Source organism: Rhineura floridana, chromosome 3 (assembly GCF_030035675.1).
Source record: "Rhineura floridana isolate rRhiFlo1 chromosome 3, rRhiFlo1.hap2, whole genome shotgun sequence".
NCBI classification, from domain to species: domain Eukaryota; kingdom Metazoa; phylum Chordata; class Lepidosauria; order Squamata; family Rhineuridae; genus Rhineura; species Rhineura floridana.
Genome location: NC_084482.1, coordinates 125,225,450 through 125,251,734, shown reverse-complemented (window position 1 = coordinate 125,251,734; position 26,285 = coordinate 125,225,450). Strand labels below are relative to the sequence as shown.

Sequence of the window (26,285 nt, the reverse complement as noted above, 5' to 3'; positions counted from 1 at the left end):
TTATTGCATGCATCCCATGTAGTCATGTGGGACTGGTGAATCTGGGAGGTCTGGCTCATTGGGAAGTCGCCGTTCCGGGCTGTTTTATGTAAAAGCATATTAAGCCCAGAACGGGTATCGGAACGTGGTTTGCGTGGATGTTTTGTGTCTTATTGCATGCATCCCATGTAGTCATGTGGGACTGGTGAATTTGGAAGGTCTTGCTCATTGGGAAGTCGCCATTCTGGGCTGTTTTATGTAAAAGCGTATCATAGCCCGGAACGGGTATCGGAACGTGGTTTTCGTGGAAGTTTTGTGTCTTATTGCATGCATCCCATGTAATCATGTGGGACTGGTGAATTTCGGAGGTCTGGCTCGCTGGGAAGTCGCCGTTCCAGGCTGTTTCATTCCGTTTCGGAGGGCATTTTGGTTGTTAAATGGTTAATAAAATCCTATCGGAATGGTTTTTGTTCCTCAATGTTATTCTCAAGTGTCTCTAACACATCCCAGTGTTTTTGGCATCAATTTCTTTTATAAAGGGCCCATTCCTGCCTGTTCCGTTCCGGCTTTTACACCGCCCCCCTTCTAAGATAGCAGATTACTATGTGCTTTTAAAAATATTTAAAATAATAAGCGCTTAAAAAAGTCTTAACAAGGTCTTAAATATTTAACAGATTTTTGTTTCCTCCATATTTATTTATTTATTTATTACATTTATATACCGCCCCATAGCCGAAGCTCTCTGGGCGGTTTACAGTAGTAATGGTAGGAGCTTACTACAGAATCTTCATTAGGATTAAAACACAACTGGCCTTCACACACAATAAAGTGAACTGCCAACAGATCAACTGTCCATCAATTCTATTAACAGCTCTTCTACCAGCTTATCACGTACAACTTATAAACCTTTTAAAATTTCTGTACACAGCCTACGCAGGCTTCTGTAGTCTGAGCATCTTCCAGACAACGGGGGTACCTTTCTAACTCTCAGGAGCCTGCAGTGTTTTGACAGGTTTGCAAATGTTTTCCTAATGCACGTGGACGGTTGTACAATATTTTCCTAGAGTCAGGATTTTCATTTTGAGTTTGTGAATCTTTAGCCTTTATTATCCTACTGGATCAAAATCCTGAAGTGCAATAACAATACAGAGACCCTTCTTGCTCAAGTCAGCCCAATAGTGCAATACCCTACAGCCAGCCTACTACTGTACATTTACAGCAGCTCTCCAAGATGCTAGGCAAAGGCTTTTGAACAACCCTGTTAGCTAAAGATACTCAGAATTAAACAGGAACCTTCAGAAAGTTACAAGCTCACCCATTAACTCCAACAAACAGACCTGCACTTTGGCTAGCAGCAGAACCTGCCGATATCACCTGCATTATCAACAAACAACTGTTCTCCCCCCCGCAACTTCCTATTGGAAATTCATGATTATAACCCACCTGCCTCAAAAAATAATAGTCCCCACCCAACGAATGCAGACCTACAGTAAGCTCCACAAACTGAGGACGTGTAAAACTCACCGACATACGTGCAAGAGATTAATCTCCCAGCCACCCAGTTCTGTCGAGGCCCTGTCAGCGCCGAGCGCGTTTCCCGCGTGCCGCCTCGCCTCTCTAGGAAGGACAAACAACTCCCCGCTCCGCCCCTCTCCCTTACAACCGAAGGCAGACGAGAATTGGGCGCAGGTCCCCAATACAGCAGAAAGAACCCTCCATGCCAACAACAGAGCGCTAAAAAATACCCACCACAAACTGACAGACGATTCACCCACTTTGGGCCTCCAGCAAAGCCTCGACGCCGATCAAGAGAAAACCGGAAATTCCGGTACACTCAACCATGTGACCTACAAATCACCCCCTGTACAGTCGCAAAATGGCCTATTACGGCTAATCATAGACTTTTCGTGGGTAGAACGGCTAGCTTCCAGGTAATTTTGGAAGCCATGTTCGGGTCTTCCCAGGGGCGGAAGTGGGAGCTGCCCAAATAAAGCAATGGAGAAATCCAGGATTTTAGCATTCTTGTGGTTGGGCAGCAGCATGTCAGAGTAGAAGCAAAAAGTTAAGTTTTCTGTAGAAAATGTGGGTGTTTTTAAATTGAGTTTTTAAAGATTTTAAAGCACAACGTGTCTGCATGCAAGTCAGTGAAGCAGAAGGTTTTTTGCATGCATGAGTAGGGTACTGGATTTGGGCTGGAGGGGGATAATTAAAGTAGCTTTCTTGCAACCTGACAGGGGTTGCAGAGGGGTATTTGGGTTAGAAATCTATACCAACCTCAGCCCCACCCCTAACTTTCAATATTAACAATAGGGTGGACAACGTTGCAGGGTTATTGTAGGCTACATGCTCTTTGAAACCTGCAAGCCCTTTATATGGGGCACTGCATTGGCATGGCAAAGTTTGTGTAATTTTTTAAAAATCATTTTCTTGTTACAAAATAGGTCCTGAATTAGAAAAGGTGTGCACTCCTGTCTTTACTACCTGGGGAGGGGGCCTATGCTGCTACCTAATCACAGTTACGCTAAAAGCTTGGTATTTTTTCACTCTGTATTCTTATTCCGATTCAGTTCTCTGTGTGCCGTCTTTTGTGTTACCAGACAACAGTCACTTACTAGAGGAAGAAATTGGCTGACTCGGAGTAGCACCAAGGTTTGCAAAAGTACGAAGAAGAAGAAACCTGGGGGAATGAGAAATCCCCTTAAGAATGCTCAATAGCTGTAGGTACGGTGACTGTTGCAGGAGAGAAATGGAATGTAATGAAGTTTGTAGAGAAGAGCGTATCTGACTGGAATCGTGAGCAAGAGAACTCGGCACTGCAGCGTGGTGATGGGTGGTCTATAAATGTATAAATTAATAAACATTTTGTTGCAGGTCAGTTCCCAGTTGTTGTTTTGTATGGGCAGCTCTCGCTTCTATCCCGTATAAAAGTGCTAAAAGGACCCAGGAAATTCATGTTCAGACAACTGAATTGTAATTTTAAATTTCCTGTCTCTTATAATGCTGCTGTGGGTCCATCATGCCCTGCTCAGAATAAGGAAATAAAGAAAAGGGGAATGACTACATTTTCCAGGATGCACCGCAATCCACTTCTTTCACTGCGTCTTGGGTCGGTATGCATGCTGGGACTTGTAGTTTTTTCCGTGGGTTACGCCTATAAGAATGAGGACGTCGACCGCAAGAATTTTGCCGTTGGTTTTTGCAGATGACGAAGGTTACCGCTGCGGTAGTATAAACTTTCGCATTGTTAAGAAGAAGGACTGAAGCAGATTTATTTTAAATAATGGCAGAATATTATGCGAAACTCTCTGGTAAAGCTACCATTCGGTTTCAAAGGTGGGAGGGCGTTCTGCACGTGATCTGAAGCACTCTTTTCTTTGCTAGTTCACGTGTTGGTAGCTCAAGGCTTCATGTGAATAAGATTGGAAGTTGAACCATCACTCACCCTTCACTCTCCTTTCTCATATTTATCAATAAACTTAATTGGTAAAGTAAGTCTCACTTGACGAAGTTGGAGCCAGTATTTGGTTCTCAACTGTCAAAGTGTTTGCAAAATTAAAATTATTTTGGGATGCAAGTAAGTCCAAGCTGAAGAACGTGGAGCTTACTTCTGAGTGAACACACTTAGAATCCAGGTGCAATTTCCTTTGAAACTTTTCGTGAGACGTACCAAGCTTTTGGAAAATACAAGTACACTATATTGACAGAAGTTCCCTATGATTGTGTTTGTTAACATGCCCAAATAATTCTAAAAAGTGGCCTGATAGGTAGCTATTTGAGTTTGCAGAAGCCAAAACAATGAAGAGGCTTGTGGCACCTTGAAGACTGAGCAGTCATTGCAATTCTGCATCTTCAGTTGATAGAATCTTGTATACCACCATCCAGTTTTCCTTCTGCACCAACCATATAGCATTACAAAGTGCCTAAATCCCCATCATGCTTTCCAAAACACCTTAACCAGGATAAGCAAGATACTTTTGGGGGGAAACTGGTCATCAAGAATGTGTTACTCCTTCCCAGAATTCTGAATCTCTGGATATTATTTCACAGACCATAATTTGGAAGTGGTGTAGGGAAGTAGCTATGACTGCCATTCTGTACACACTTACTTGAGAGTAAATCCCATTTAACTGGATTAGGTTTACTTCTGTGTAAATCTACATTGGATTGGGCTGCAAAGTTATGAGAGCCGTAATAATGGATGTTGTAAGAACTGCCAAGGTTGAGTGCTTTAAGCACTCAAAACTGGTAAATATTATTATTGATGTTAATTAAGCTAAATTGGTGAACATTCAGATTTACAGATCATAATGCATACACTCCAATGCACTTCAACCTGTTTCTGTAACTTGAAAATATGAAATGAATAATACATAAGAAGAGCCTGCTGGCTCAGGCTAGTAGACTATCTAGTCCAGCATCCTGCTCTCATACTGGTCAACCAGATGCCCATGCGAAGCCTGCAAGCAGGAACTGAGCACAAGAGCACTCTCCCCACCCTGTGGTTTCCAGCAATTGGTATTTGGAAGCATACTGCCTGTGACTGTGGAGGCAGAGCATAGGCATCATGGCGAGTAGCCTTTGATACCATTATCCTCCATGAACTCTGCACAAGTTAGGAAACGGACCTTTAGTATGGTGACACCTACCCTGTGGAATTCCCTCCTCTTAAATATTGGACAGGTGCGCTGCTATCTTTTCTGCAACTGTTGGAGACCTTCCTCTTTCAACAAGCCTTTTAAGTTGAGACCTTATCCCAGTCTGTGTCTGTGTTGGAATTGCTTTTTCATATGTTTTTAAACCTTTTAAAAAAATGTTTTTAACCTTTTTTTAAAAAAAAAAGATGTTTGAAAGCTTTTTTTAAAAAAATGTTATGTTTTAATGTATTTTAAAGTCTGTTTTTATTATTTTAAAGTGTTGTTAGTGCTTTTGTTTGCCGCCCTGGGTGCCTGCTGGGACGAAGGGTAGGATATAAATCAAATAAATAAATAAATAGATTTGTCTAATCCTCTTTTAAAGCCATTCAAGTGGGTGGCCATCACTATCTCCCCTGGGAGTGAATTCATAGCTTAATTATGTGCTATGTGAAGAAGTACTTTCTTTTGTCTGTCCTGAATCTTCCAGCATGCAGTTTAATTGGATGTCCACGAGTTCTAGCGCTATGAGAGGGAGAAAAACTTTTCTCTGTTCACTCTCTCCATACCATGCATAACTGTGTACACTTCTATCATGTCACTTCTTATTCACCTTTTCTCCAAAACTAAAAAAACCCATATGCTCCAACTATTCCTCATATGAGAGTCGCTTCATCCTCTTGATCATCTTGGTTGCCATTTTTTGAACCTTTTCCAACTCTACAATATATTTTTTGAGGTGAGGCATGCTTCTCTAAGAGTAAGTCCCAGTGAACACAGTAGGATTTACTTCTAAGTAAATATGCAAAGGATCGGGCAGCCTGGCTGCAATTGTAAACACATTATTTTGGAATAATTCTCAGTGAGAATTACTTCTGAGAAAACATGCCACCTATTTTTGCTTGTTTTTTCTTCTAACAGTTAAGAATGTGAATTAATAAAAACATCAGAACATAACATTTTACAGGATTTAATAGTTTGAAAGAGCACTTCCTTCTACACCTGCATCTGCAGTATAATAATGCCAACCTACCTTACAGGGTTGTTGTAAAGATTTGTAATATAATGTATACAGAGAACTTTGAACACTCAGAAAGTGCTATTTCAGTTATTCCTATAATTATCATCAAACACACCAAGAATTTCTATACTGAAAGAAAGCTTAAATCTACCTCTTGGATTTTCAAATGTAGGCAGATGTGGATCAACCATCAGTCTTTTCCATATTCTATGAATCTCATCTTTTGTCTATCAAAGCACAAAAATTGCAGAGATTTGGACTACAGTCCCCAAGATGCACTGGGACTTGTGGTGCTGAAAAAGTGACCTTTGAAAGGAGAAGTAGGTAGTGCACTGTACTTTCCTGGCTATAGCTGGCAAGGGCAGAATCAGCTGGCTAAATTGGAAAGCATATCCATGACTGTGTAGCATCAGAGAAAGGAGACGGCAGCATGCGGAAAAACCCCTCCTCTTCCCCTGGCATCTCACGTTATTCCCTTTCTGCTTAGAGATCACCGGCAACAGCAGAACCAGATGCTCACTGACGTTGTCTGCTTCTCAGCAGCCTGTTCCTGTCAAATCTGTAAGTATTCTTTGTGTGCTGCTAGAACAAACAGGAAGACACGTACAGGGGCTGGGCCTGTTGATTTCTTTCTTCAGCCTTGCATATACTCCATGTTATTTGAACAACATAAATGCCCTGCTGTGGAAGCTAGGCATTAAAATGCTGCCAAACTGAATTTCATACAAACGCATCTGCTATATTACCAAAGCCAATGGCTAAGATTCCTTATGAAGCCACCATCCAAGAAACCAAACAGTGGTTTGGGATCTCAGTATGCTCCCTAAAAGATTATCCTCCGACAGAGGGAGAGTTCAGGAGGAAACATACTAGAGGTAAAACTCTGGGAGATCTCTTCAGAAGGACTCATTGTGTCATCTCTTCTTAAATTGTGTGTTAGTTTGAGCTCTCAGTGTAGCTTAGACGGTCAGAGGTTGCACAAAAGCACAAATAATGATTTAATGTAGAGAAATGCGTAGGGCTGAATGTCTTACTGTAGACCAATTAAGGTGACCAGATAGTAGGAGGGCAAACAGCTGGCCCATTGTTTCCTCATTCCTAGGCAAAAGACAGCATTACTGATGTTAAATGTTTATGCTACACTTTCCAGCTGGGAAAGCACTTTATAACCTTTATCATATATAAGCACCTTTTATTGCTATAAATGGCCATTATTGTTATTGGAGGACTGGGGCTGAAAGAAGAGCAGCTTGTCCAAGGCACTTAATGTGTACTCTGTAGCAATGGTAAGATCAGAACCCAGGTCTCCCAAATCCTTATTGATATTTACTTATACAGGAGAAAGGAAATCCAGTGTGGTGTGGTTAGAGTGTTGAACTAGAACCAGGGAGATCCAGGTTCAACCACAAACTCACTGGGTGACCTTGATCTAATCACTATCTCTCAGTATAATTTACCCCACAGGGTTGTGGTGAGGATAAAAGAGGGGAAAATACTATGTATAATGCACTGAGCTCTTTGGAGAGAAGGTAGAATAAAAAAGGAGTAAATAAATAAATGAAAGGGATGCACTTTGGGAAACGACATGTGTGGATAGCAGAGTCTGGATGGGAATGCAGGCCTTCACTACCACACCAATTCTGGCCAATTGGGGGCCATTTACTTTGCCCTATAAAAATCAGTGAGATTCATTTATGTAAAAGAGAAAGTAAGTCTGATGTAATTGGGGATACAATTTGGGATGACCCTTGTTTCTCTGGGAATAGAGATAGGCGTTGCTTCCTCTCAACTCTGTCATTCAGTTTAGTGCATTTATTTTATGTCACAAAACTTGAGGGAAGCCATTGAGAGGTGAGCTTGCCCCGTCTCTTTAATTTCCTTGACAACACTGAAATTTGACAAAATTAAAAATTTCCTGAGGGGTAGCCATATTGTTCTGTTGCAGCAAAAACAACAACAAAAAGGCTTGTGGCAAGTTAAAGACCAACAAATTGATTATGGCGTACGTTTTTGTGGACTACAGTTCAGCAGATGTGCAAAATGTTCTCCTCAGTTACAGGTTATATACACATGGTTGGGACCGGGGGCTGAATTGTAAAGAGTGAAATCAGAAGTAAAGTAAATGCAAAAAGTACAGACAGTGATAATTACAATAGTGGCACTATTTACATTAGTAATAGATAATTTATGTAATGATCACTGTCTGTACCTTCTGCATTTCATTTCCTTTTGATTGTTCACAGTACACACATTGCCATGTTTATAGTTAAAGATGGAACTTTGTATAAACCCAGTTTGCACTTAATGTTAAGCCAAACCATGGCTTAGCACAAACGAGCAAATGTACAGGTCCCCAGAAAAAAGATTGCAACTGCTTTGCTTCTCCTCCAGTCATGCTGCTGTGAACTAAGCCATGGTTTGGCTTAACATTACACCTGAACTCTAGGCAAACCACAAGCAGTAAACCATATAACAAACCTTGGTTACAACTTGCGGTTTGTCTGGAGCACAGCAAACCATGAGTCACAGATTGGACATAACAGTAAGCCAAACTGTGGTTTAGCCCCGGACAGCGTGGCAGCTGTACAACCAAGGAGAGGAGCACAGTGACTGCAGTCGCTCTGGAAACCTGCATATATGTTCATTTGCACTAAACCATAGTTCGACATAGTATTAACATGTAAATTGGGCCATATAGACAACTTTGCAGTCCTATTCACATTTTCTTGGGAGTATGGCCTACACTCAAATCTGTGTAACCAACTTCCACAAGAGCTTATGTAGGAATACAGAAGCGCTATAATAATAATAATATAATAATAATAAATTGTATTTGTTGGTCGCCTATCTGTCCAGGTTAGTGGACACTCTAGGCGACTTACAATAATAGAGAGCAGTACATAATACAAAATAAAATACAAGCAAACACAATCATAATCAATTTAAAACCAATTTCTATTTAAAACCTTATAAAATTAATCCTCCCCAATCCCATAGGCCCGCCTGAATAGCCAGGTTTTTAAGGCTTGGCGAAAACCCATCAGGGAGGGAGCATGTCGGAGATCAAAAGGAAGGGAATTCCAGAGGGTGGGGGCCACAATCGAAAATGCCCTCTCTCTGGTCTGCACCAGCCTAGCTGTTTTAACCGGTGGGACCGAGAGAAGGTCTTGTGAGGCTGATCTTGTCAGGCGGCATAATTGGTGATTCTGTAGGCGCTCCTTCAGATAGACTGGGCTGAAACCGTATAGGGTTTTAAAGGTCAGCACCAACACCTTGAATTGGGCCCGGTAAACAACTGGTAACCAGTGAAGATCTATTAACACTGGCGTGATATGGTCACGGCGACGGCTGTGCTTAATCAAGCGTGCCGCCACATTCTGTACCAGCTGTAACTTCCGGACCGTGTTCAAGGGTAACCCCACGTAGAGCGCATTACTGTAGTCTAAGCGAGAGGAGACCAGGGCATGTATCACCCGTGGGAGCAGATGAACAGGAAGGTAGGGTCGCAGCCTCCGTATCAGATGTAACTGATACCAAGCTGCCCGACTCACCGCCGAGATCTGAGCCTCCATGGACAGCCTGGAGTCAAGAATGACCCCGAGGCTGCGGACCTGGTCCTTCAGGGGTAATCTCACCCCATTAAGCATCAGGTCCGTAATACCCAGCCTTCCTCTGTCTCCCACAAGCAACACCTCGGTCTTGTCGGGATTCAGCTTCAGCCTGTTCTCTCCCATCCATCCACTTACGGATTCCAGGCACTTGGACATGGTATCCACAGCCAACTCTGGTGAGGACTTAAATGAGAGATAGAGCTGAGTGTCATCCGCATATTGGTGACACTTCAGCCCAAAACTCCTGATGATGGCCCCCAGCGGTTTCACATAGATGTTAAACAGCATGGGAGAGAGGATAGAGCCCTGTGGCACCCCACAATTGGGGGAAAGCAACCGCACGCTCGAGATCACCTCGAGCACCTCGGTCAGGGAGTCTGTTGTGCAGCGGGGTGGGCGGTACACAAGTAGAATCCCTAAACTGCCCTTTGGGCCCAACCTCCAGTACATGCAATCAACAAACTTGGTCTCATGGAGAGGGGGTCTGGCGAAAACCAGAGATCCCCGATAGATGACTGCCACTCCCCCTCCCTGCCTACCAATTCTCGGCTGCTGTGCGTATCGGAAACCGGCTGGACACACGGCCTCAAGTATAGGAGCTGAGGCCTCATCCAGCCAGGTCTCCGTAATACATACCAGGTCTGCGTTCTCATCCAAGATCATGTCATGGATGAGTGCTGTTTTTTTGTACCACAGACCTGGCATTACACAACAGCAGTTGAAGATTGGATGGAGTACTGCATCCCCCAGTTATCTTCTGGTTGTGGACAGGTCCGGAACAAGGGATGGATATTATGCATCTATCCCTTGTTCCCCTATGCTGGCGTGGCCTGCCACTTGCGCCTCTCCAGGATCTGCCGCCCAGCCTTTCAATATCATGGCTCCCCACCCTTCTCACAGTATCCCCTCCCGGTCTACACATATCTCCCTCCCTGTTCGCCAGTCAGGCAGGTCCTTGCCCCTACCTCTCACCTCCCACGACTCCTGGGCCTCCACCCCAAGAACCCCCCCTACCTCTCACCACCCTACCTTAAAACAACCCCCCCAAAAGAGAAAGGGAAAAAACAAAAAAAAACAAAAAACAAAAACAAAAAACCAACACACAGGACATGACTTATGCATTTAAGAAGAGGAGTGAATTACCTCCCAAGCCCCAGCACAGAATACTAGCAAGCAAGAGGAAGAACAATTTAATTCATATTGCCACCCTGGGCCCTTCCTAATATGGTGCAAATGCAGAACAGCAGAAATCCTGCTAGAATAAACATGTTGGTCATTTCTAAATAAGGTATTAGTTGGCCCTGATAAAATGTTAGAGCTTTATTAATTACACTTTATAGAATCTTCAACTTGCAAGCTCTTCAAGGTCTTTAGGGTGTATTAATAATACTAAAGGTCCAGATTTGGAACAACTCCAATTTCATTAATTAATGGTCTGCTGTGGAGAAGTCGAATCATTAGATGCAAATAGAGCTGCAGGCAGTCCAGAACTATCAGCTGAAGGCTCTGTCATGGGACCTAGTTGCACTACCCATATATATAAAAAAACGATGATCATTGAAGAGGTTAGTAGCCCCTAGTATCTCTTCAATATGGTTGTTGCACATCACCCAGAGTTTTCTGTATGGAATAGCCCCAAATATTCTCATATCTTAAAAAAAGCAAATACTTGTCATAGTATTTTTGTTTTATGAACCATAAAGATTTAGCTATTTTGGTAGACTCCAATGCTTCTAATTCCTTGCTTTTCTACATAATTTAGCACAAATTTGTTTGGAACTCGTAATTTTATGTTGGTGTTCCAAAGATTTAATCTCTTCCAACAATTGAAATTTAATCGGGTTAAGTCTTTTTTTACATTTCACCACCTCTGGGATACAATGCCCCTGACAGTAGCTTTCATTGCATCCCATACTGTATTAAAATACACCTCCAGGGTGATATTGAATGAAAAATAGTCCTCAAGAGCCCCAGCCAGAGCTTGAGATGCAACCTGATCCTTCAATAAGAAAGTATCAAGTCTCAAAGAGGGGCTGAATGAATTATCTGAAGACATACTGATGAAAACCTCAACTGCTGCATGGTCTGATACAGTCCTGGGAAGAATATTGACTTGAATAATTGATGGTACTAAAGTAGGTGACGTGAGTACATAATCTAATATGGAAAAAGAGTAAAAATGAGGAGAAAAATATGAAAAATCTTTGATCCCTGCATTAACTTTACACCAAGCATCTACTAATTTGAATCAGGTTAATATGTCAGCTATGAGAGCCAGTGTGGCGTAGTGGTTAAGGTGTTGGACTACGACCTGGGAGACCAGGGTTCAAATCCCCACATATCCATGAAGCTCACTGGGTTACCTTGGGCCAGTCACTGCCTCTCAGCCTCATAAAAACCCTATTCATAGGGTCGCCATGTCAGAATTGACTTGAAGGCAATACATTTAATATGTCAGCTATACAACTTTTCCTTTGAAATGAGCCCATAGGTCTGACAGTACTCTTATCCAAACCAATATTACATACAGCATTTAAGTCCCCCCTCCCCAAATAATGTCCCCTGTTGCAAACCTAATAAGTGTCTTCAGCATTTTGGTTAGAAAACTCCATTGGTCAGAATTTGGCGAGTACATTGATTCTAGAGTTAATTGATGGGTGGCTAGTAGGCCAGAAATAACTATGAACCTACCATCTTTATCTTTTAATATTTTATGTAGTTTGAAATCCATAGATTTTGCCAACACAACCCTGACTCCCCTTGAATGAGACGTTCCGGGGGCAACATATACTCTGGCAAATATACAAAGTTAATTTTTCGGCATGCTTACTAGCCCTCTTATAGCTCGGCCCTTTTCAGTGTGGATGGATTGTTAGATTCATCTGCAAGGTTGGGATATATTCCCATTTCCTTCGTTTTGTGTCCGTTGGGTTAGGGTTGAACAAGGGGAGGGGAGGGTATAGAAAGGATACTTGGGATCACAGAGGATTAGATACTTTATTTGAGTTGGTTGGCAAATTGGTATCATTGGTCGAGGTAGAATACTCTTTTTTCTGTTTGTTGTTGCTATGTGCCTTCAAGTCGACTACGACTTAAGGCGACCCTATGAATCAGCGTCATCCAAGAGCATCTGTCATGAACCACCCTGTTCAGATCTTGTAAGTTCAGGTCTGTGGCTTCCTTTACGGAATCAATCCATCTCTTCTTTGGCCTTCCTCTTTTTCTACTCCCTTCTGTTTTTCCCAGCATTATTGTCTTTTCTAGTGAATCATGCCTTCTCATTATGTGTCCAAAGTATGATAACCTCAGTTTCATCATTTTAGCTTCTAGTGATAGTTCTGGTTTAATTTGTTCTAACACCCAACTTTTTTCTGTAGTATTAATGATATAAATATATGTCTACACATATGTATATATTTCTAGTGTGTTATGCTAAGAAGTTAAGTTAAGAAGGTTTCTTCTGCACCCATGGTTTTCCTGATAATCAAGTCTGTCTTACAGATCCCTTTGACTTTTAATTAAGTGCCTAATGGTGTCTGTATACTGGATACCGATTTCCAGAGCCTCTGTCTTACTCGTCTTGTTCACCTTTCCCATTAAAGTAGTTATTTTTTTCTCAAGTGATTTAAAACTGTCATCCCATTTTTTTATTTGGCTGGCTTGTAAGGCAGCTATCTGGGATGCCACCAGGTCTACTAGAGGTTCTGAGGTAGAGGTTTGATCTTCTGTGATTATTCTAGCGATTTTCACAGCCATTTTGAGTGTGTCGTGAGTAGCGGTAGCGCCTCGATGCTGCTCAGAAACAGGTTTAAAGAAAGTTGTAATCCCATATTCTTTACATCCCAGTGTACTGGAGAGCATCACAATCAATAATATTATTTTAAACGGTAAATTTAGAGCCTTAGACGATCGCAAAAGTGTAATAAACATCTGGGAGGGGATGGAGATTACCGTTAGGCTTCCAACTTCCTGCTCTCGTGCATGCACGCCCCATAATTGTCCTATAATATGTTAAAAGTTCAAATTGAGCCACAGTAGATAAAGAATGTGATCTAGCAGAATGTAATCTAGGAGACTATGCATTCATGATTGACTGAACATTAGTGTCCATACACAAACATTTCCATATATGCTTATGACAGCCAGGGTTCATCTAGAAATTCCACTTAGTTATATCCACAGATATAGGGGAGAGCGCTTGGATTTAAAAAGTAACAATTCTCATGAACAATTTTTGTTAATTCATCCAAAAGGCACAATAGAGACAATTATTGATCAGGGGGACGTGTCTGAAATTGGGGCTTTTCTCTGCAAAATAGGATATATTCTATACAGTATTTTCTATCCTTGCGGCTGGGGACACACTAAGGATGCTTGAGGAAAATTATTTCTGTGAATTCCAGTGCAAACGGACCTGATCTCCACCTTTCAGACTGAGTGGGTCATTATCCTTTTCTGAAGTTTGTGATACAGTTCTTAGTCCCAAAACATATCAAAATGCATTAGAAGTGCATATTTTTGATACAATGTGTTAAGAAATGCATTGAGATAAAATATGTATTTAAATATGTATTACAAAATAATCAAATAATCAAGTAATCAAATACAAATTTGAATATGGATTTATTTGGATTTATTTATAAAAAATCACAGATTAATGTGGAAATGGGATAGAACAAATTTATGAAGAAGCACATGCAGAATTGACACAGACCAGAAATAGACTGATCTATCCATGCTTACCAAGCACTTGAATCATTTTATGTTAGTGTCATTCTTGAAATATGTGCTAGCCAGAGCCACTCTTTTAGGTCTTGAAAGCCTTGTAGAGTTCAAATACCTCCTTAGCCATGGATTCATGGGTGGTCCTGGGCAAGCCACTATATCTTAGCCTCCCTTCCCTATCTGTAAAGTGAAAATGCTAATAACTTTTCTCATTGGGAGGTGGTGAGAAGCAATGAAATGAAGGCTGTACTATGAATTTAGAAAATATTTATTTTATATGTGATAACTATGGCATAGTTAATACAGAAACATTTCTAGGCTGACTTACTGTCCTCATATAAATATGATACTAGGAAGAAGGTTAGATATCATTTCTTTGTCATTCAGGTCAGGGAGCTTGGAACAGCGCATAAGATCTGCACTTCATTAGGGAATAAAGGCTAGCAGCTTTTCTGTTTGCTTGCTTGCAGGTCCCCACAAGCCTTCAAGCAATGGCTGCTGATGTTCACAAAAAAGATGGAGATGTGCCCAATGGGTCGTTGGTCCCAGGTGACAGAAAGCATGCTGAGAGGTCAGAGAGTCCTACACCAGGGTTGGCTCAGGGAACAGAACCAGGTAGGTATGGGCACAGAGTGGTGGACAGAGCAATTCAGAGGGGGTGGGGGAGAATCAAAGGCAGGGGAACCACCAACTCCAAAACTCTGCCAGGAAGGTGGGAGGGATTCCTCTGTTCCCATCCCCATTGAATCTGCCTGAATAACAGGTGGTGAGTGGGAAGCACTCTAGCACAGTGTAATCGTTTCCAAAGAGGGACAGGCCAGCCAGCCAGACAGCAACAGTTGTTCTTGCCTGAAAACCTGCAGAGATGCCCATGTGAATGTGACATTCTCCACATGGGTGGAATTCCTACAGAGAAGTAATTTGTTCTACCCAGACATCTTAGTTCCCCATAATTGTTTTAAAAGTTTTATTGGCTTTATCTGTGTTCCAGTGATAATGGTTTTATGCATATTTGGTTTTTTTAATTGTTGTGGATTTTTGGTGTGTTTTAGCTACATCTTTCTTTATCTACCACTCAAAGAGCTCTTTTTTAAAGTGGTTTATAAATCTGCTTCTTTTTCTAATTGAGCCAGATTTTTGTTTAAAAAGGGAAATATGTATTCAAATATAATTTCAATCAAGGAGAGCAGGGATGGGGAACCTCTAGCCTCCAGGCCAATCATGGCCCTTCAAGGAGTCCCATTGGGCACCTGAGGCCATTTTCCCCAAACCACACACACCAGCTAACATCACCAGTGGGCAGGAGGACAGGGTTTAATCCTGTTTGACTGCACGATCTTGTTCCCAGATTGTGCAGCCAAGGCAGCAGGATTTCATCCCCACTCATAACCTGAGTGGCTATTAAAGCCCTGTGCAAAACTGCCCATTGCTGAGACTTAAGGAAAGCAAAAGGGATTTTGACAGGTGGGTGATCCCACCTGTTTGCCAGTCATATGACACCATAATGACATCATGTGATTGGCAGGTGGGCAGCCCCACCTGTCAAATTTTGCCTGTGAGGCAGATCCAGATGAGGAACTTGTTCCACTGTGTGTAGTTGTGTTGCTTAATTTCGTTTAAAAGCAGCACCACAGCAGCAGAGAGTAACAGCAGATGTTGAAATGCGAGTGTGCCAGCGTGTGCGTGTGTTTACCTAAGAAAGCAGGCTTTTACCCTGCATCAGCATCACTGAGACTGGAGACTCGGTAAAATAAGAAAAGCTACTTTATTTATAGACATACATAGTAGATAGAAAAGGCATACCTAGTTCTAACTAGCTAGCTAAGTTGGAGGCGTAACCCCCAGGTGTAGGAGTTAGCCCCGTGCTTGGAGAGAACAGAGACAAAGGGATGTCTCCTCTCTCCTGGACAGCCGGAGAACAAAGGAATGGAAAGGGCGGTAAGGAGGAGAGGCAGGTAAGCTTCCCTAAAGATGTAACAGTCTAGCAACAGAAGGAAGTCACTCAGAGCATCACAGGAAAAAGGTAAACAAGCCTATCCATCTGAAGGACCCTAGCTCTATCTCCCTTCTGGAGCACAAACAAAAGAACAAAACAGGAGTTGCTCTTGCTCCACTTTCAACAGAACTGGCCTGTGGAGGCAAAAAGAATCCCCACCCCTGAATTAGAATATACATGAAATAAATAATTTTACTGTGATTTGGGCACTTGACTGCCTGTTGTACCTCTGTTTCTCACCCTGCCCCAACCAATATATATTATGAACTAATAGTCAGGCACCATTATCTGATCAACCCTGTGGACTGTCTAAAAACCTCTCCTCCAACCAATAGTGCTAATCTGAGGCTGGCATGAAAGCAGAATTCTGTCACATAATGAAAAAAATGGAAGTTTTTGGCCTGCTCCTTAGGCAGTATTTCCAAATCACATACACCCGCACCTTATGCCAGCAATTACAAATGTCACATTCTTTTAGTCAAAGGGAAGAGAAGCCACAAAACAGAGCTAACTAACTTCTGCACTCCGCTGGAAAATAAGAGATGATCCAGAGAAGCATGTAGATAGATTGTCCTGATGACAGGAACAGCATGACTTATATAATGAGAATAACCATGGTAGAGGTCCCCTTTTGAACTGACATGCAGTCCAATCCCATGCGTGTTTACTCCAGAGTGTAAATTCCACTCTTATCAATGGGCTTTATTCCCAAGAAAGTAATCCTAGAATTACAACCTTAACCTGCATGTGGTTGGGTTCTTTTTTGGGTGATTGCCGAGAACAGATTGCTCTCATTTCTTTCTTTGTAAGAGTGCTGCAGAATGCTGAGTGAAGTAGTTCCTTTGAGAGAGAACCTGAATGTACTTAAAGAATTCATATGCGCTGCTTTATTATGGAAGACAGACACTGAATTCCAGGTAGTTAGATGAGAGTCAAAGGGTTTCAAGTGCAAGAATCTCAATTTCCTGCTATTTAGCAATATGGCTACCATATCAATATGTTGGAATGAAAGGCACATAGGGCCTGTCTGTTATATAGAAAGCTATAGAACTGGAGTGCTTTCAAAGGAGGAATATCCATTATGGCTTAGGAAGCAGTCATGTTTAAATAAAGGATATTTCCTTACACTATGGCATATCCATTGAAATAAATGACATCTGCTACTGGCAGCTGTTATCACCAACTAGATGGGGAGCACAGAAACAGAAACTCTGGCATAAGGTTAAGGAAAATGTTGGTTTACTTTGTTGTCATAGGTATATTGCAGAGCTTGGAAAAGTTACTTTTTTTGAACTACAACTCCCATCAGCCCCAGCCAGCATGGCCACTGGATTGGGCTGATGGGAGTTGTAGTTCAAAATAGTAACTTTTCCAAGCTCTGGTATATTGTGTGCATTTATGAGCATTACTAGTCATACTGTGCTGATGCTTTATGGTAGCTTTTTATCTGCTCTGAGGGTGAATAACTCAGTATCTATTCTGGTGTGGTGTTTACAAGGGGCAGGCCAGGAGGGAGCCATGTTTGTTCATGCCCAGTCCTATGAGGACCTGACCAGCACAGATAATCGAGATGTGACTCCCCAGAGCCCAGGTGAAAGTGAAGAGGACCAGGCTGACCAGACAAAGATGGAGGAGATCAGCAAGGACTTCAGTGAGTTGAGCACACAGCTTACTGGCATAGCCCTAGACTTGGAAGAAGAGATAAGGCAGAGCAAAGAGGACAAGTTGGACCTCTCACCACAGGCCTCTCGCCGAGACTCTGTCCTGTCAGGGAAGGAAGAAGAAGACGTGACCATGGATGCCTGGCGCATGCACCAGAAGCATGTCTTTGTTCTAAGTGAGGCTGGCAAGCCAGTGTATTCCCGCTATGGATCCGAAGAGGCCCTGTCCAGCACCATAGGGGTGATGATGGCTCTCGTATCCTTCCTAGAAGCAGAGAGGAATGCCATCAGGTCTATTCATGCAGGTACTTACTATCCCATTGACAGAGTTTCTTGCCAAGTTAGCACTGTCTTACTATTTTTCATTTGGCCTCACTGTTGGAAAAGAGAATTGCAAAAGAACATGAGAGAGAGGAGCAAAGAGTGTGAATGATGTTTCCCCAGGATAGCTCCCTGCCAGAGTGGCAGAGGTCCTAGCTTTCATGATGCTCATTGCTAACCCGGCATTTTGGGGAAATATCTGATTGTGAGTGCCAACTTGTACACAAAATAATCAGAATTGGATAATATGCTACTTTCAGATTCAGTTTAAAAATGGTTAGAAATGAAGGCCACATCTGTCATGGCTTGCGTCAAAGAATTCTGGGAACTGTCATTTGTTAAAAGTGCTGAGAGTTGTTAGGAGACTCCTGTTTCCCCCACAGAGCTAAAATTCCCACAGTTTCCTGGGAAGACTGATTGTCTGTTAAACCACTCTAAGAATAGTAGCTCTGTGAGGGGAATAGAAGTCTCCTAACAACTCTTAGCACCTTTAACAAACTACAGTTCCCAAGATTCTTTGAGGGAAGTCATCACTGTTTAAAGTGGTATGATACTACTTTGAATGTATAGTAGAGATAGGGCCTGAGCCACAGAAGGCTAGACTTTCTCAAATGGCAAATCCAAAGCGAATGTATTATAAAAACAATCAAAATCCATGTTTGATCAGGAGAAGCTTTCCAGACTGCTTGCAAAGGAGGTTGATAACTATGTAGAACTCTGGCACTAGAAGCTCTGGGATGGGGAAGACACTACATGCGGTTGCCAATCAAAGGCAAAATTTCATAGGTATTGTCTTAAAACCTGAGAACCACTGTTCTAACCTTTAATACTTAACTTTTTCCCTGTATACTCACTGAGCTGGTAAATCTGTGTCTGGGCTGTACCGCTTCAAACTGCCAATGGCGATCACCAAAACAAAATTACATCTAAATAAAATTAGCATGTCAGAGAGAAGGCTAGGTTAAAGCCCTTCTCCCTGGCATCTAGTTGTCCTGTGTAGCCAGGGCTTCTTTTCTTTCTTTTTTTAATGGCATAGCAGTCAGTCATGTGAACCCTTACCTGTAATCTGAATTAACAGAGCCCAGACACACAATGATGTGACAAGTAGTTTTTTTTAGGATGCGAGGTCCAACAATGTTTTCCACTCTTCTTTCACAACTTCTTTGAAGTTAAAATATGAGCCCCTGTTAAAGATGAGTTACTCATGCCATAGCAAGTCAACCTTGTAACTATGCAGCAGAAAGAGTTCTGTGTTTCCTGTTCTTTTTTAGGTTCAAAATACTTGGTTGCCAATGGAGTGTATGCTTCCTACCATACTATTGCAAGGAAATTTGCTTTGTAAGGCTACTGCCTTGCTTCTCACCATCTGTAAAAGGGGTAGTGAACTGGATCTGGCCAGGTCTTTCCTCCCCCCCCCATCTGAGCTAACTTTGGCAGGTAGGCTGTCAGTCATCTGATGTCATTATGACATCAAGTGACGACTTGAAAGGGCTTGCTGAGCACCGTTGAAGGCTGTCAGAGCAAATCTGCTGATTGGCGTTGAGAGCTCAGTGTTAAAGTGGATGGCTGCCAAATGGCTAGAATACAAACCATCTGCAGATGGACTTTAAAGGCATGGCTCTCAGCACCCATTAGCTGATCAGTGCTGAGAGCCCCATTTGCTGCACTAGAGAGTTCTTGATGGGGAATTTCCTTGTGCAACTGATCATAGTGAGGCACCCTGCCACTGCCAGCAGCTGATCAGCACTGTGAGTGAGGCCCACAAAGAACAATCAGGCACGCACTCTAAACTCCCGATTGTTCCTTTGCAGCCACATCTTTATCTGCCCCCTGACATGACATGACATCAGGTGCGAGGCAGGTGGGAGTGGTTTGTGGAAACCGGCCTGACAGGCCAAGTTAAAACCCCTGTTGGGCCCAATTAAACCTGTGGGCCTAAAGTTCCCCATGGGTGATCTATGGATTCAAAAGAGTTGCCTCAAGAGACCTATAGCTGCTTCAGGTTCAGGACTTACCACTGTCATTTAAAGATACTGATGTGCTTCCTCTTGCTTTCTTCCTCTCTATCCTTGCCTTCTTGGCAGATGGGTACAAGGTGGTGTTTGTGCGCAGGAGCCCCCTGGTGCTGGTTGCTGTGGCTCAGACACGGCAGTCAGAACAGGAAATTGCTCAAGAGCTCCTTTATATCTACTACCAGATACTCAGCCTCTTGACATGGACCCAGCTCAACCGCATCTTCCAGCAGAAGCAGAATTATGACCTGAGGAGACTGTTGGCAGGCTCTGAGCGCATCACTGACAACTTGCTAGACCTGATGGCGAGGGACCCGAGCTTCCTGATGGGGGCTGCCCGTTGCCTCCCTATGGCTGCTGCAGTCAGGGATGCTGTGAGCTCCTGCCTCCAGCAAGCCAGAGCTAAAAGTCTGGTGTTCACCATCCTCCTATCCAAGAACCAGCTGGTGTCTCTAGTGAGAAAAAAGGACCAGTTCCTACATCCAATTGACCTTCACTTACTCTTCAACCTCATTAGTTCCTCCTCCTCATTTAGAGAAGGAGAAGCCTGGACTCCCATCTGCCTGCCCAAGTTCAACTCCAGCGGTTTTTTCCATGCCCACATTTCCTACTTAGCACAAGACACAGACTTGTGCCTTCTCCTGATCTCCACCGACCGTGAGGATTTCTTCACAGTGTCTGACTGCAAGCACAGGTTCCAAGAACGCCTGAAGAAGCGTGGTGTGCATCATGCCCTCATGGAGGCGCTGCGCAACCCTTTCTACAGTGTCTCCCAGGTGGGAATCCCAGGCCTCCGGCACTTCATCTATAAATCAAAGAGTTCAGGACTCTTCACCAGGTGAGAGTCTGTTGCAGGAAACATCTGTCACCTCCTCAATATTATCTGGTGCTTTGCCAAGTGCAAGGATGGATGAGATTTGTTTATGTATTGATTTGTCTAAAAGCACTTCTAAATTACTTAAGATTTAAAAATCTATAAGCGATAATACATCATAGAAACCATAAAACTGTACCATAAAAGCAGAGTTGTATCCAGTGTTAGTCATACTCAGAGTAGACCCATTGAAATTAATGAACGTGACTAACATTTTAATGGGGCTATTCTGAGTAAAAAAATATTTGGATATAACGCAGAGATATAACATGTAAGTCAGTATTACAACAACAGGAATTCAGTTGCAACAGGGCCTAGTCTTATGGGGCAGGAAAAGCCTGGGCAAAAACATGTGTCTTTACAAGACATCTGGACCAACTGATGATTGCTGCTGCACATATGGCAAAAGGAAGGGAATAACGCAATGCAGAGGCAGTAACAGAAAATACTAGTTTTCATGTCACCATCTTGTGGTATTCTGTCGGGTGCAGAGCCACAAGTAACATTTCCCCAGATAGTGATCCTATAGGACTATTCAGGGGTAGGCAGTCTTTCGGTCCCAGTTGATTTTCTCATCTGTGTTCTCTGTGGCCAAAGTAGTCAATAACAGTCAGGATGGCATCAGGTGCTTTGGGGCAGCAAGCTATGACTGAGTTCATAAGAGAGACTGTATAACAAATTACTGCATACTCCACTGGTTTTACCTCTGGGGTCCAAAGGAGCTCAGACTTTGAGCGGCAGGTATTTGAATGATCCTGCTAAACTTCTGTTGGTGTTTTACACTGGTCAGGTTTTGGAGTCTCTCAGGTGGGCCATGAATATTCACCACTTCAGTGAGCAGCAATGAAAAATCTACATGGGTAGCCAAAAGGTGCTACAAACAGAGATGTTTTTTTCTGAATGTGTTTCTGAGTTTCTGAATGATTTTCCATTTATCCCATGAAAAGAAGCTATAGTCTGCTTTCATTTCCATTAATGACAACAGGCTTAACCAAAGGACAATTTGTTTTTCCAGCCCAGAGATTGATGCTCCCTACATCACTGAGGAGGAAAAACAGAGACTTCTAGGATTGTATCAATACTTACACAGCCGAGCCCATAATTCCTCCCGTCCTCTAAATAACATCTATTACACTGGATCTAATGAAAATCTCCTGGCTTGGGTAAGAGTTACATTTCCATCCTTGCTGCAGCTGTGACTTAGCAGCAGTTACTAGAGAAATCATCATAAAAGCAAAACCTGGAGCAGGAACTGCTGGAGCTAAAGGTGTAACTTTGTTTTCTGGGAGTACACACTTATTATGTGGATTTACCATTTTAGGATTATAAAATCAGAAAGGGATGCTAGCATGTATTGCAAGAAATGCTTTGCTTTTTGCACCTCTGCCCTCTGGGGAAATCTCCTTTGGAAAATGTTTGCTATGCCTGTTATCATGTAATTCTTCAAAATTAAGTTATGTGTGATTGTGAAAAGCCTACAAGGTTTAGAGCAGCAAAGAATTTTTCATTAGATTTCTTCCTTGCGTACTTACATCCTCCCTAACCAACAGCAGCTGGCCCAGTAAAAAATATCAAATCTCAGTCCTGGCAACCACCACAGCAATATTTTTTTATGCGCTGTAAGAATGGGAGGTTAGTTAGCTCTGAACATAGGCAGTAACTCTGGAGGATTGGGTTTGCTTTGATTGCATGTCATAATGGAGTTTTCACATTTCCTTTCTCCAGGTGACTAACGCTTTTGAGCTCTACGTATGCTTCAGCCCCCTGGGAACCAAAGCAGCAGCGGTCAGTGCTGTCAACAAACTCATGAGGTGGATCCGCAAGGAAGAAGACCGGCTCTTTTTATTAACACCCCAGACTTACTGACTGCTGCAGCCTGTGCTGTCTACCCAAAGGTCCTCAATGCCAGTGAATGCCCAAAGGATCTTCCTCACACTTCTGGTGGGACTAGATCCACTCTCTGAGAGTGATTCTCTCCCCAACAATACATGTGAGGAGGAGGAGCCGAATAAGAGGTGGGCCTGAATGGTAGCAGAGTTTGGTGCCTACAGGGAATATCTGGGAAGGAGAGTTTTGTTTCAGACATTAAGCCCGCTGCACCTGGAACTGAAATATGGACCCTCCTGGCAATCATTCATGTGCTACCTGACACTATTCATCCCAGACACAGAATGTCCTTTCTGCTTCTCTCTGCACTTCTTTTTAAAGACCAAATCCTGTCCTCACTTCCACTGTCCATTTTCCCTCCTCTCTGAAGAAGCTTGTTTTACTAGAAGCTCAGGCAATGTTTTCTGGTGTGGTTGCCCAAGCCAATGCATTGAGGAGTCCTATGTTCCTCATTGCCCATTCGTTTCCTAATCTTCACTGGCTTTCCAAATGTCCTCCTTGCACCAGATGGGGGCAGCCATGCTGCCTTGTACTTCAAGGGAGAGGTAATCAAAGAAGCAAGTACCTAGTGGATGGGAGGGCATTTTATAAACAGTCTAGCTCCCTGCAGTACACTTCCCTTTGGAATTGGCTTAACACGCTGCTTCCTTCTCATTTCTGGTTTGGAAAGCTCTCATGGATCCACATCTGTGCTATTATGCTCCATGCACTGTCATACAAATAAGAATTTTCTTTGTTAGATTACTCATTATTTTTACAACCAAGGAAAGATGCAGATCTGAGGAGGTGCATTTTGCCCAAAACAATACAGGGCTTTTAATTGTTAAGCAGTTGTTAAATTTAGATTGCTCACTTTTAGACTGAGTGAGCAGAGGAAAACAAAACTCAAATCTGATTCATTCAAAGGACATAATGATTTAAGCTGTGGGATGCCAGAATGGCTAAAGGTGTTTTCACACATCAAGCTTAACCCCCCTTTTTCTTATATCTGTCTGTCATGCAAAGGAAAAGCCTGCACTGACTGCAAGTTTATTTTGCTTTCTGTTCTGCATTAATAACATTCATATGTGGCACAAATAGAGAGAGGAAAGAAAGATGCTTTTTAGCTTTGTGTTATGAGAATGCTCAAAGGAGACGCATTATCTAGAGTAGGCAGACAGGCAGATTGCATGGGCAACGAAGGAGCTAAGTTCTACTCCCCGTGCCCAACACATCTGTGATGTAGCAAGAGATTCATCTCTGTACTGTCACATTCCATGTGCTGGATAAATATAATTAAAGGATGTCATGTGCTCCAGGAATAACAAAGAGTATAGTAAAAGCAGGCATATGGAAGTAGAGATTGGTGCCTACAGTGCATTCTTTAATTGCTTCATTATAGGAAATATGGAGACAGCTCTGGAGGGAGGTACAAGCATAGGCCTGTTATTCAGCAAAAACCACAGCAAAAAAAATGGATGAAATGGAACGAAGGTATGGACAATTCATAGCATACGTGGCTGCAGAGAGGCTTGAGAGAATACGGAGGATTATGCCTAGGTCCTCCATGTCCCGACATAGTTCAGAGAAGAAAAACTTCTCTTAGAGATGACCTCTCTGGCATATAAAGAGAGAAGATCATACAGATATTCAAATGTCTCCTTTACTTCAACCAAATATTAGACATTATTTATCCTAGTGAGGTGGTAAAACTTTGTCAGGGCTGTACCACCTCAGATTGCAGATGAGTGCTCATGTGACCGGAAGCTCTTCTGTACAAAAAATCACCTAATATTTTTGGGACATAGAAAACTAGCATGCCAGGGAGAAGGCTAGGCTGGAACCCTTCTCCCTGACATCTCATTTTCTATGTGGAATGATGTTTTTGGTATGGTAGATGTTCAGTTTTCACATGTTTGCTGTAGTGGTACAGCCCTAGGCACAGGTTTATTGTTTCAGTGTGCCTCCAGCCTTAGATGCGAGACCTTGTAGGAACTGAATGCACCAAGCTTGGTTAATACCTAATATATATGTGTGTGTGAGAAGCGGGGTAGGGGAGAGAAGAGTAATGTGACGATAATGTGACTCATTAAAACAATCAGAAAAAAGGATTGTGTGTCAAGTCATAACTGTAAAAGGCTGAGAACATAACAGCCACATGATGGCAGCAGAGGGTCAGATTTGTGACAGCTTTCTTAGGCATGGCATTGATAACATAAACAAGGAATAGACCCAAATGGAATGAAAATGAACAAATTTCCTGTGTTTACAACATGCGAAGCCAAAATCGCATCTTCTGTTAAGCATGTGAATTTGAGAAACATTAGGTACTTTAGACTTCAGCAGTGACTCACAATGATTGATTCCTTAGGGTAAAATCCAGTGCAGTGCTAAGGATAATGTTTTCTACCTGTTCAACAGAACATTCTCTCCCTTTCCTCCCACCAGGCACCCTCTAAATCTGTTCTGGGTTTTCTCTCAACCCTCCAGAGAAGATTTGAGGACAGCGTGGGGCACATGTGGAGGGAGGAGAAGAGGGGAAGTCTGTTGTGCAAGCGGAAATACTTGCACTGACAAGACTAGCAGAATAAAGAATGTTGTATTTTTAACTTTGAATTTCAATATACTGGAATTTCAATATACTTTCCATTGAGAAATACTCAAATATTCAACTAAAATTCCTAATTAATCACATTCATTTTTGTTCATATATCATGTCAAATCCTTGTAAATAGTAGTTTCATGAATCCAAAGTATGTCATGTGAATTTTCTAGATCAGCCTTGCCCACTTTTGGGTCCCCAGATGTTGGTGGACTACAGTTCCCATTATTCCTGACCATTGGCTGGGGCTTGGTGGGAATTGTGGTCCAACAACATCTGAGGACCCTAAGGCTGGGAAAGGCTGTTCTAGATAACATCTCTTCTATCCTCTATCCTTATGTTTAGGTAACTACACTCTTTTGTTACCTATACCATTTGGTTTCATAAGTTTGCAGTTCCGTGTATATGAAATAATTGTTACTTTATTTGTTGGTGTAACTTGTGGTTAGTGTTGTATCAAGGGTGTCCCCAGATAGTGCTTGCTTTCATTTTAGGCAAATTCACTGATTCCTAAAAAACAAAAGAACAGTTTTCCAGTTTAGACTGTAGCCTCCTGTCTCAAAGGGCTCCTTCAGATGACCTGTTTTATTGAGCATTCATCATTTTTTGCTTGCACAAAATGTGTGGAGGTTAGACTATGTCTTTTACTGAACATTCGTTCTGATTTCTTTGCAGATAGATTATACGACAACAAACATTCATCCTGCATTCATTTTTATTTGCTTGCGAGGTATTTATATGTCTTCCCATTAATCATTCATTTATTCCACACTTTTAAGTGCATTTCCTCATCGTTTTCTTACCTGCAAATGTTTCTTTTTTAAAGTGAATTTCTTGTGCTAGGACAACAAAGCACTTTAATGCATTTTAACTGGGCAAACCTAAAATTTTGGTGTGTGCCCGAATCCTCCCACAAAATACTGACAGGCTGGAGGCACCCCTTAGATCTTTCCTTTTTTTCCCTACTTCTTATAGAGATGTTTAGA

At 42.3% G+C, this 26,285-nt stretch overlaps 2 protein-coding genes across 8 annotated transcripts in view; one reads left to right on the top strand and one right to left on the bottom strand.

Moving 5' to 3' along the window:
- The window catches only part of RBM6 (RNA binding motif protein 6), a 93,085-nt gene extending 91,208 nt beyond the window's left edge, over nt 1-1,877 (bottom strand). Inside the window, exon 1 of one of the 3 annotated variants that reach the window (XM_061617783.1) lies at nt 1,729-1,877. The gene's annotated coding sequence lies outside the window, so the exon portion shown is untranslated. Of the gene's footprint in view, nt 1-1,503; nt 1,669-1,728 lie in introns of those variants that run through there. The other 2 variants (XM_061617785.1, XM_061617784.1) reach the window with 2 other exon arrangements.
- On the top strand, nt 1,603-26,016 carry MON1A (MON1 homolog A, secretory trafficking associated). 5 transcript variants are annotated; one of them, XM_061617788.1, is made up of 8 exons: nt 1,603-1,910; nt 2,577-2,850; nt 6,119-6,192; nt 14,438-14,582; nt 17,462-17,929; nt 20,030-20,795; nt 21,847-21,994; nt 22,557-26,016. In XM_061617788.1, the coding sequence occupies exons 4-8, from the start codon at nt 14,459-14,461 to the stop codon at nt 22,695-22,697; spliced, it is 1,647 nt and encodes a 548-aa protein (XP_061473772.1). In that variant the 5' UTR covers nt 1,603-1,910; nt 2,577-2,850; nt 6,119-6,192; nt 14,438-14,458; the 3' UTR covers nt 22,698-26,016. The 5 variants fall into 5 exon arrangements, with proteins under 5 accessions (XP_061473772.1, XP_061473774.1, XP_061473775.1 ...); XM_061617790.1 differs by lacking the exon at nt 1,603-1,910 and adding an exon at nt 2,004-2,061; XM_061617786.1 differs by lacking the exons at nt 1,603-1,910; nt 2,577-2,850 and adding an exon at nt 3,115-3,202.
- Nucleotides 26,017-26,285: the final 269 nt, after the last annotated feature.

Excerpts from the sequence above, each read along its gene's own strand:
- MON1A (XM_061617786.1), top strand. The coding sequence starts at position 3,139 with ATGAGGACGTCGACCGCAAGAATTTTGCCGTTGGTTTTTGCAGATGAC. Across the intron at positions 14,583-17,461 it reads GGCTCAGGGAACAGAACCAG|GGGCAGGCCAGGAGGGAGCC; the intron begins GTAGGTATGGGC and ends GGTGTTTACAAG. Across the intron at positions 17,930-20,029 it reads CATCAGGTCTATTCATGCAG|ATGGGTACAAGGTGGTGTTT; the intron begins GTACTTACTATC and ends CCTTCTTGGCAG.